Below are 12009 nucleotides of genomic sequence, written 5' to 3'. Positions count from 1 at the left end.
AAATTCAATCTGGCAGCATATCACAGCTCTATGCTAGAAACAAGTAAAACGAACTTACGCATATACCGGTGTGTGTGTGTGTGTGTGTGCGTGCGTGCGTGCGTGCGTGTGTGGCAGTATGTACCTGAATATATATACCGATGTATACCGGAACATATATCGGAACAATGTGACATTCGTACATGTCTACATAATAGGTACAATTCCCACTGAATCACCTGTGTTGCCCTGTGGTTACACCAAAGTAATAACTGTCGTCGTACTCTACCTAGGGCTCCACGATAGTGCACAACAAGTCCTTGAAATTTCCCCAAATGGTCTTGCCCAGATTACAAGTTGGCAGTACAAAGTGAAGGCTGCCTCTCCAATAAGCAGGTACCATACAAGTGACCAGAAGAAAACTGGAAAGTTACCTATCAAGAAAGGGGTCAGGCAAGGTGATGCAACCTCTCCAATGCTATGCATTGCATGCTTAGAAAAAGCATTCAAGCTATTAGACGGGGAAGACTTAGAAATTAGGATCAATTGTAGCTATCTCAACCACATTCAGTTTGCAGATGACATTGTCCTGCTCAGCAACACTATGAAAGAATTGCAACAAATGATTAAGGACTTTCACGGAAAAAGTGTCACTGTAGGGTCGAAGATTAATATGCAGAAGACAAATGTAATGTTCAATAGCATGGCAAGGGAACAAGAATTCATCATTGCCAGCCAGCCTCTAGAGTCTGTGCAGGAGCATGTTTAACTAGATAAATTACTCACAGGGGACCCTGATGATAAGAAAATTTACAGAAGAATAAAAATTGGCTGGACTGCATACGGCAGGCACTACCAAACCCTGACTGGGAGCTTATCCCTGTCATTCAAAAGAAAAGTGTACTATCACTAGGGTCTACTGGTGCTAACATATGGGGCAGAAACCTGGAGGTTAACAAAGAAACTCAAGAACAAGTTAAGGACTGTGCAAAGAGAGATGAAATTAAAAATGTTAAACATAACATTAAGAGACGAGAATAGAGCACTGTGGATCAGAGAGCAAATGGAGATAGCCATATTCTAGTTGACATTAAGAGAAAAAAAAATGGAGTTGGGCAGCCCATGTAATGCGTTGGGCAGATAGCCGGTGGACCATTAGAGTTACAGAAACGGTCCCAAGGGAAGGAAAGTGCAGCTGAGGATGGCAGAAAATTATGTGTGGTGATGAAATTAGGAAATTTACAGGCACTAGTTAGAATCAGCTAGCATAAGACAGGGGTAATTGGAGATCAATGGGGGAGGCCTTTGTCCTGGCAGTGTACATAAAGATAGACTGATGATAATGATATAAGTGACAACTATAATTTTTGAAATTTTTATTATTGACCTACAACTCCTCGCCCTGCACAAGAAAACAGATCCTGTCAATGAACAATTTGTCACAATGTTACAATAGACATCTCTTCCTTCCATTCCACATAATTTGGTACCCATGAATCAATTCAAAACTTCAAAAGATAATTAGGTCAAATGTTTGAAGTATGGAACTTGCAAATAATAAAATAAGAAGTAACCTGCAGAACTGCAGGCAAGCAAGTACCTGCAAATCTGTGAACTTTAAAATTTGCTAAAATAATCCCATGAAATGATACTAAAGGATAGAGGGAATACCCCAGATTGTTCCTTTTTTTTTTTTTCAATAAGCACACACACCTTTTGTGTGATACATATGCCTTTCATAAACAATGATTTACCTTTAGTGCACCTCACAGAGTACCAGGGCAGTGAGAGAGGAGAAGAAGAAAGGAAGTTGGACAGCTGTTCCAGGGCCATTTCACAGATATTAAAAAGTATATAGGAGGCTATGCTTGAATCACATGGTGTCTCGCACTGCCACAAGAGGGCAATGCAGGCCCTCTCACAATTTTTCTTTTGCATGCATTTTCTTGCAATCTTACACCATGCCACCTTTCAACACCTTTACTTTTTCTGAAAACAGAATTTGCTTTTTGTAAAGGTAACACAAGATTCAGAAAATTGTAGAATAAGCATAAATTCATAAACTTTACATGATATTCAGGCAACATAGCAGGTATGTGAGCGTAAGTGTTTACTTACTGTGCCAGTCTGGTCTGGTTTCACAGAGCGTAGTGAGACGCCATATTCTGAGAACATTTTTCCTCTATTCTTCCAAGAAGGCCGCACCATTGCTATGGGCTAAAAAGAAAGCAAAGGAGGCTGCCGCTTATGCATAATAGATAAATATCTCTGCTATCATCAAAATGCGCCAACAATCAAACATATTGGAAGAAATTTTGATGATCGAGCAAGACATTGTGACTGATAACTCTGCTACAAACTGCCCACAACCACCTGAAATTACACTAGAATCGCAGAAGGCACCAAGATGCAAAACCAGAGAAGACAACAACTGTTTTCAGAACAGTCTGTAGGTGGCCAATGACATCAATGCTATATCAAATAAGTTAACTTTTAAAATCCAGACTTGACTTGACTGCAGGCAAGGTCTTGACAGTGTGGGCACTGTCAAGACCTTGCCTGCAGTCAAGAGCAAAAACACAAGAGCTTCAAAGTTGGAGTTGTCTTCAAACAACGTGCATAAGGCACATATGTACATGTCCTTCTGGGACCCAATAACAGCCTAGGGGCAAAGCAGCTTTTATAGTTTTATTGCTGCGTAATCTCATACAAAACTGAAAAAATCATTGTTTCATCATATGACACTGGTACATGCACACAGCATCATCTCTATATACACTTGAACCTCATTACAAAGAATTTGAAGGGGAAGCCGAAATTACTTCGTTAAATCCTTTACTTAATTGTATTGACTATGGCCCTTTACTGAAGTATATGCCCAATGGCAAAGAAGACTACAGCTACATGGGCCGCCGAACCGCTACATGGCCACGTATGTGTTGTGCCTGGCGATCCCTTGGAACAAAGGAAGCTTCCCCAGTAGACGTGCAGCTGTGGAGTGCTATTCAGACTTCGTTTTCTCAAGGCCAGGGAGCTGGTGACTACAACAGTGTCAAGTGAGACTATCGAACAAGCAGTTATGTTCCATACCTTCAGCTTTTCAGCCACCCAGGGCTGAAGGGCAAGATGAGTACCTGCCCGGACTGTAAGTGGACCTGGCGCCGAGGGCAACATGCAAACACTGGCAGCTCACTTCGAGACGACAACAACCGCAGCCCTCAGACTACAGCAAAGGCCAGTCTCCTGACCCTGACAAGTTGACCGTCATGGAGAGGCCATTAATTGATGAAAGGGGCCATTGTCGAGGACTCCCCGTGGGAAAAGCGTTGACATCAGGTTCACAGTTTGCCACATCGTTGCCTCTTATGTGGGGCTGATCATGCAATGTTGGAGACAGAGTCCAGCAGAACGATGCGACAAAATGGACGGGATTTTGCCAACGGGTCGACAATTGTGATTGGCTGAGAACAGTGAATTCTTTTGACAAGTGAAATGGGGGAATGAACTGGATAAAAAGCGGAGCTGGACTGTTGTGGGTGTGCTTAGACATGCAAAGACTTTAGCATGTAGTGTGCTCCAAGAGCCCTGGAGCCGTTTTTGTAAAACTCAATCATGTAAATTTGTATATAAACCTTTTTCTCATCTCTTAAACGTTGCTTGGGACCTTTCTTTCTCCCGCCACCTGGCACGGCATCATCCATGGAACCTTCATGGCCACTCAGACCTCCGACTTCACAACAGTTGAAACTTTAATAAAGCAGCAAAATACTCTCCGACATGTGCAACACGCAACTTTTTAGCACACGATGCGACAGACTTTACGATAGCCTCCTTCTGTTCCAATGTGATGGTCTTTTGCTTCGGCTTTCTGCATTCCACCTGGCTCGCTCGTACTGTGAATCGGCAAAACAGTGACGTACTCCAAGAGAAGAGAGAGCATGCCATGATGCAAGTCTGTCGTGTTCAAGCAGCACATGGCACACAACACAGTGTGCCAACTATGCAGCTGGAGCAGTAGTCTTGGGTGACCTCAATGACTTTCGGAGATAGTTTTACTTTCGCGAGATTGCGAGTTTAGCAGATTGCGCAAGATTGCGAGCTTAGCACAGTGGCAGAAAAACTGTCAGCCGTATAAATGGACGTGTTCAGCCTGTAAAACTGAAACTATCTCATCCGGCACTCTCTCGTGGCCCCGTGACCTCACTATGTGAGCATGCCACCTTGGCTTGGCTGGCTAGTGGCCTAAGAGATTGCACTGGCGCAATATTGGAAGTCACGTCTAGCTGCACCAGCCAGTGCCACGTGCTGCAGTGAGAGAGAGAAAAGTTGAGGCACTGGTTTTTAGAATGCCGTGCGCAAGCATAATCATTGATATGTGGCGTGCCTGCGTGTCTAGCTACACATCACAGCATGAGTGTGTGATAAGAGAGAAGTGCTGCATGTGCACCGCCACCATGTGCACGGAGTATTCGAAACCGGAATTTTGAACTGTCACGCCAAACAACTACCAAACCTAGTGGAAAGCGATATGCTCGATGCGCAACAGTCAGTATTTTTTGCTTCAGAGACGAATCTGGTTCGCTGTATCCATTGGCAGAACAATTTTAATTCGTTACAACAAGGTTTTAAATACGTGGATCTCTAAGAGGATTCTATGGGAAGTTGAATTCACTTCGTTATATCCCATTTCGTTATAACAAGGCTCAAGTGTATGTGGAAGGCAACCAGCTCTCAAGTGTATACAGGTAAAGAACCCTTGTATTTACCTAAACACAAGGTAACCACTTTGCAATTCATTGTGTTGATCCAGGATAGTCGCTCAATTTGATGGCATTAGAAGTGTCCTTCAAAGGCATTTTTTGTCGGTGATGGTACAATGGTCCCACACAAAGTAGCATCTGTTTACTTAAAGAATTGGCAGCAATAAGAGGGCGAATAAATTGCTGTTATATGGTGCCAATACGATTCAAGTTGGAAGCGATTTTCTTTTTCTTTCCTGGTTCAACATTGAAAGAACAAAACCTTATGTCCATGCATCTAGACATGCGGTCACAGGAGGATACACCACATTCCAAGGCAACTCCTTGTGCATGCTAAGAATGGTAATATAACCCATAAGTAATGCTCACATAATTCCTCCTGGTCATGATAAGCATTCTGATAATCTTCTCATTGCCATTGACGACAAAATAACCTCCAAATTCCTGAAAAACAAAATCTATATCAAGAACAGTTCATCTCCGCAACAAGGCAGTGTCTAATGTCTTCATTAATGTTATTTTTTCGTTTGTTTCAGGGAAAAAAACCTTGTGTGGGGACTTGTTACTGGCTTTACCAATGTGCACAGTGCTCATGGAATGAAGTGCTGGGCTAACTAATGCACATACTTTTGTTTCCACAGTGCACAGTTCGTGCGACGTAGCCATAATTTTGGCCTGTACATTTAGATCATAGTCCACACCACTTTTAGTGACCAGATTCATAGTGACATGACATGGTTCTCTAGAGTCAATTGCCAATATAAAGTGTTCTAGTTGCTTAACTTCCCTGTCGGGTTTCATTCCACGAGCACTGTACATATACAAAAGAGCATAACTGCCCATATTCAATCACACTAGGTTTCTGGTAAAGTCTCCAAGTAGAAAACACAGCTAAATACTTTTACTCTTTTAACATTCTAGAACATCAAATTTGCAATGGTACCTTTGCAATGAGAAAATACAAAGCTTTAAAACTTGCTTCTGTTATGTATAGGAGCTGAAACTAGACAGAAATGATACCTTAAATTCAATTGTGTGCACAATTGTTTATACTATGAACTTTCATCAATCCATGAGACATTTGAGCTGCAGTTAAGTATGCCTCAACATATTTGCCTAGGAAAGCAGTATAAATATCTAAATTCTACATATGCAAACAAAGTCAACAACATAAAGTCAGCATGTATCTAAATTATGCATCCAATAAAGTTCACCCACAATTTGACAACTGGTCATACCAATTTTCTTTGGTTACACAATTCTACACTCAATGTGTCTAAAATCATTCATACCAAAAATGTGTGATTATGTTCGTACTTCCACATTTACTCAAAATCACTGTAAAGGAACTATGCAGCCTGTTTTCCTACCTTCGCTATAAACAATGCACAAAACAACGAACAACACAAGCAAAGAATGACAAGGATACAGTGCTCTTATGACTGAAGAAATAACTGTGTCCTCATTATTCTGTGCATAGTTTATAATGAATATGTTCCAACTTGCCCACGCTGCAGTCATTCTACAGGTTTCATGTGCTTCTTTTCCAAGGCTTCATTCGAAATTTAAAAGTCACCTGCCATAAAAGGGCCTCTTCCCACAGCCTGTTCGAAATTTGTCATATACACTGGAAGCTACAAAGCATTGTTCAGCAGGGTGTACTCTACCACGAGGCTCTGTCAAGAGGGTTTAGTAACAGTAGAGACAGAAGAAAATGAAATGATTTGCGACAGTGTGAAGAGGCGTGCTATGCTCCTCACAGCAGAAATTTGCCCATCACTTCAACCTGCACTGGCAAGCATTTCTCCCCTACCTTTTCCTGCATTGGAGTCGGCAGCTCTGGTCATTTTTACGTCACAAGTACAAGCTCTCTCACAAGCTTTCTCACTTTTAGCTATCTATGTAACACATTCATCTATGTAGCATGCTTCTTACAAGTAATGTTTAGCAGTAAAACAACATCAATGTAGGTGCATAAAAATGTCTTCATCACTTTTGGACTGAATCATGAAGCACAAAAGTGCGCTGCCAGAAAACCAAAAAAATACTTACCCCCGACTCCTCTCCCCTCCTAACGAGTTCTGCAGGTGACATCTTGGCAATGTTGCAAGCCTGAGACTGCACAAGCAAAAAAAATTAAATTCACACGGACAAATACAACAGGTTCCATTATACATGAAGAACATACACTGCAATTACTTTAAGGTAGATGAACAAATAAATGTTACTATTTGGCCTTGTTTACTACTCACTTTAGTAGAATATATATTGCATTTGCGGACCAGGACAACAAAAAAAAACATGCTAAGTGTGTCGAGCTTATTCTTTGTTTGTCCGCAACGTGCTGTGCTTTTTGCTTCAGTGAATAGCGAATTTTGACCAGGCAATTGTTAACCATTATGCATTAGAGAGTTTTAGCTTGTCCGGTATTCCAGTTAACGCAGGCAGACTGGACATTTTACCGGAGGGGCATAGCCGTAAACGTAAGCAGCCGGAGCAGTGCAGCCACCTGGTGGTGCAGAGCTCCACCAGAAAAACACAGAGCTAATATTGCAGTAACCAAGTGCATTTTTTTTCGCTGCTGGCATAAGTTTTCGCAGAGGCATAATTGTGTCACGATTCGCCACTGCCAAAAACTTACATCAACAGCAAAGTAGAGTATATTTGGTTGATGCAATGTTAGTTCTATTCTAGTGTGGTTCAGCTCTGCCTCACAAAGTGACAGCACCTGTCAAGCTGCTCACGTTTATGCCTCCTACTCATTCAGTAAAACGCCCAGTTTGCCTACAATGTTCAGGGAAAAGACGGGAGATGGAAATTCAAGATGATGAGCAATATGAGAACAAGGTAAAAGCAGGAGTCAACATTTAGACAAGTGGGCTTGTCTTTTTCAAGGCGACATACGCTTTCCTCAGCACAGTATACATAGGTAGGGTTCTTCTAAAGGGCAGGGGGGGTAAGGCGGGTGGGTGAGGCAACGACCGAAGGTGTGTTTGCACCAAGGGTGTAGAATTGAAAATGAAAAGAAAGTGGTACTATGCATATGGCCGGTGACAAGGCCCTATGTCAGCTGGTGCATCAACAGTCATGTGCATAGCACCCCTTTATTACCTGCTTCGCTAGAGGTCAGAGAGCTATCGTCTCTCTGAAAGAGATACCATATCTACTCGACTGTAATGCACCCTCGATTGTAATGCGCACCCATTTCCCATGACCCCCCCCCCAAAAAAAAGGAAGGAAAACAGCCCTCGATTGTAACGCGCACTCGTTTGCCATGACCTCAAAAAGAAGGAAAGTCCTTTACAGTATCGTGCGCCTCATTATTTCGTACAGAAATACAACTTTCTCTCATTTTGAAAAAACAAAGATTTACTCCCAATACACTAAAGTTGCAATAAATAAAAAAATTCGCAGTTTTGCCTGAAAAAAGCATCGATTACGATAGCAAATTAGTAGGCAGCTATAGAAAAAGTAAGGATACAGTAAAACCTCATTAAACTGTACCCCCTTAAACAGTAGTTTTGTTTTAAAAGTAGTAAAGTCCAATCCTCGACTCAGCGACCATCGAACATAATGTGTTTTGTATCCACATAAACCGTACCAGCTTATTGCATACATATCGGTTAACACGTAGTGTTTCCACTTTTCGTCGCGCAAAAACAGTGGTGCGTGGTCTCCATTGGGTCGCCCGGCAGAACAACAAGCCTCCGAGATCAGAACAACGACATCCAAGCACCCTGTTTGTTTGCGTGTGAAGTCCCATCAACATCATTTCAGCACAGTGCCAGAGAGCGTTGTGGCGTCGTGCAAGCAAGGATTAGCGTTATTGCCGAAGCTCAGATAAAAAAGACGCCAGGTGCTCAGCATAGAAGAAAAATTAGAGATCATTTGTGCTATTTAACGTGACACGAAGAAGTAGGCACTGGCACGCGACAGGGATCTACTGTTCACTACGGTATGTAGCACCTGGAATGCGAAACAGCTCCTAGGCAGCGCTGCTGCAACCGCGAAGAGATGTCCGCTACAAGGTTGACTTTTCACCATCATTGCCACTGCTGTTGCCGAAGTGTCGCCTAGCAACATTGATAAGGACGACACGGAAAGCGACAGCATGGGCAATTCAGGCCTGACAGAGGCAGAAGCGAGTTACGTCAGCCTCATGAATGCAATCATCATGACGAGAACAGCACTCCAAAATCTGCAACGCTACCGCGCTCGTGCATGGAGAATATGCAACGCCAACGAGGAATCTGCCATGCGAGTGTTTGCCGAGAGAGGAGGCCGGCTGAAAAGCTGGCTCGCAGCTTCAGTAAATTTGAGGCCGCGGCCGTCGCTGTTAGGCCACCACAGCATCAAACGAAAATAACACTTTTGTCGCGCAAAGTGAATAAATACTGCATGTTTTATTCCCCTTTCATTGCACTCTCTCTGAGTTCCATTTTGGACAGGTAAGTGGGCGATCTCATGCTATTTCGGTTAAGCAGTGCTACCATTTAGTACATACTTTTTCCGAGCTCCGGTCAACTATGGTTTAACGAGGTTTCACTGTACTAGTTTTATTGGCCTTATAAACTTTTAAACATTCGCTCACTAACTAAATTAACAAGCATGGTGTCACGCGCGCACAAGCAAACATGAACATGTCTCACTCAATGACTGCGGAAACTCTTTACAAAATGCTGGAGTGAGGAAGTAGCAGAAGCGAAGGAATTAACTTTTGTGCAACCTCTCGCTTCACGAACTAAGTGACGAGAACACAGCGCGGTGCACCTAGATGTGTAGACTCTTGTGTCCATTGCAGATCACTTTCAAGACAGGGACCACGAGGCTGTGCCGTGCCTAGCAGCCACCGGTGTAGAACGCTTCTCCTGTTTGCGCCAGTCCCATACACAAGTTTTGGGAACTCCGAACGCCCGTGATGAGGCCCGATTTCCCTCCGCCTCCACACATGTGATCACTTTCCTTTTATTTGAGACAGTGATGAACTCGGCATGTCTTTGCAGTCGGCACTTCCATGCTTATAGAGCAAACGCAGAAAACGGGAAGACCGCGAAGACAGACGGTGCATTAACCTAAGCCAAAGGATGCACTGCTTAAGCACACATACTACAGCGCATAGAGGAAGCTACGGCAGCTAGGCTGAAAGCGCGTATGAGGCGGCCATATTGAAATGCCTATGACGATATGGTAACGCAGATTTAGGGTCGTACTCGATTCTAACAAGCACACAATTTTTTAACCCATTTTATCGGAAAAAAGGTGCATGTTAGATTTGAGTAAATATGGTAATAAAAGGAGCAACAGAAAATGGTGCTCGTGAAAAAGTTACTGAAATGGAATAAATATATCAATAAAAGAAAAAAAAAAGAGAGAAAGAAAGGGAGGAAAAAGAAAACACTAAGCAACCAAATGAAAAGTGCTGTTGCCCATAGCTTGAAATTTAAGCATAGCAAATTCGAGATATAGCAAGCATATTCAAGCATATTTGCTATGCTTTGCTGGAAGTCAGTGAAGCAGGTAATACAGGGGTGCTATGCACAAGGCAATGACTCGGCCGTTGACGTGCCGGCACCCCTTTAACGTGCATAGCACCCCTTTATTTTCATTTTCACTTCTACACCCTCACTGTTAACACACCTTCAGTCATTGCCTCCCCCACCCGCCTACCACACTCTCGAGAGCCTTTAGAAGAACCCTAACTATATATACTGTGCCGAGGAAAGCATTTGTCGCCTTGAAAAAGACAAGTCCGCTTGTCGAAATGTTGGCTCCTGCTTTCACCTTGTTCTCATTTTGCTCATTGTCTACAATGTTGTAATTTACAAATTCCTCGATTTTCACAGGTTTCCCTCACTGCTTTTATAGAATTCCCTGGCATACTACGACACTGATGGTTTAGGCACAAGGAAAAAATGGTGGTTTATAGCCTGACAAGTTATTGCCAGCTCATAATTTTCAACTAGTCCTACCAATAACCTGTAAGCCGGTTAGAATGCACTATCAGATCAGACTTGATTGTGCATTTCATAATATTCCAACCACCTAGTAGGCTCACGCTTAGAGAATTGGCAAAAGACGCCCTTATTTGTGTATCACGAAGGTTCAGCTGAAAGTTGCCATTACCCTCTCTGCCATTATCTTCTGCCATTACCCCTGTATCTTCCAATTTCCCCAATTCAGTGCTACCAAGGTGAAAAGTCCCCCTTTCATTCCTGAATTTTCTATAACTAACAAATTCCTTAAAAATTCCAGTATTCCAGGTTTTCCCCGATGGTAAACACACTACCTTAAAAAGCCTGAAAAAATGCAGGAAGCAAGTAATAATGAATGTAGAAAACAGGCTGCCAGCAGCAGAAAAAAAAGAATTGAAATGGCAGCTAATCTGTATATTACTGATTGACTGTTTGCGAAAAAGGCGAGACAACTACACTGCTGCAATAAAATTACGCAAAAAGGGGTAGACTCTTTTCTATGTGCTTGCATCAAGGCAGCATAAGACAGCAAAAGGAAGCAAGCACATGACAGAAGCCTACACATCACATTTGCACTCAAAGAAAAGATGCAGTTTTGACAGCCCAGCAGGTCCTCATACAAATAATTGCTCTGCAGGAATTGAATATCCCACCAGAAAACTGCACTTTCTGTTGGCACAAAGTACGAAAGTTTTGTTAAATAGACACTAAAGGCAAATATCGAGTCATGCTAATGTGAAAGATTAATGCTCAAGAATATCTAAGGTGTCAATATTATCAAAGAACAAACCTTTACTAATCGATAAATTAAATGCAGGAGACGATTTAAGACTCACCTGGGACATTAAAGTACTAGCCCAATGCCAATGGTGTAAGCATTCTTCACCACAGTAGTCTTTTGTTAGTTCGACTCCGGTTGATTTGATCCCGACCATTGTTCCCGGCCTGTGCCCATGCATTTCTATGGGCACAACCTTTCACATTTCTATCCCAAAATTGGCCTCACCAGATAATTCAACGTTGACCAGTCAGCATGCATGCGCCTGATCTCTATGATGACCCCAATAGCAACCTCTTTACTAGCAGTGTTTGTCTCAACATAGCTTATGAGACAGTGAATGCATTGAACACGTCATCAACCATTAAAAAAAAGCCTATTGTCGACCTGCCCTAGGAAGATTTTCAAGTAATAGCGGTAGCTCACAATGTCTAATTACGGTGTTTACCTGACTCTAATGCACCTTTTTCTTTTCCAAGAAAATTTAGCCGGAAACCATGTTTGCGGCATTTGTATGCTT

The 12009-nt window shown here is 42.5% G+C and overlaps 1 protein-coding gene across 1 annotated transcript in view; it reads right to left on the bottom strand.

Moving 5' to 3' along the window:
- Polr1B (RNA polymerase I subunit Rpl135) overlaps positions 1 to 12009 on the bottom strand; it is a 65423-nt gene that overhangs the window by 47644 nt on the left and 5770 nt on the right. The window contains exons 6-8 of the mRNA XM_075681400.1: positions 6792 to 6857; positions 5109 to 5183; positions 2098 to 2196 (exon numbers count right to left, since the gene is read on the bottom strand). Coding sequence (XP_075537515.1) covers positions 2098 to 2196; positions 5109 to 5183; positions 6792 to 6857 — 240 coding nt within the window. The remainder of the gene's footprint in view (positions 1 to 2097; positions 2197 to 5108; positions 5184 to 6791; positions 6858 to 12009) is intronic.

Source organism: Dermacentor variabilis, chromosome 2 (assembly GCF_050947875.1).
Source record: "Dermacentor variabilis isolate Ectoservices chromosome 2, ASM5094787v1, whole genome shotgun sequence".
NCBI lineage: Eukaryota > Metazoa > Arthropoda > Arachnida > Ixodida > Ixodidae > Dermacentor > Dermacentor variabilis.
This window is presented reverse-complemented; position numbering and strand designations above follow the sequence as displayed.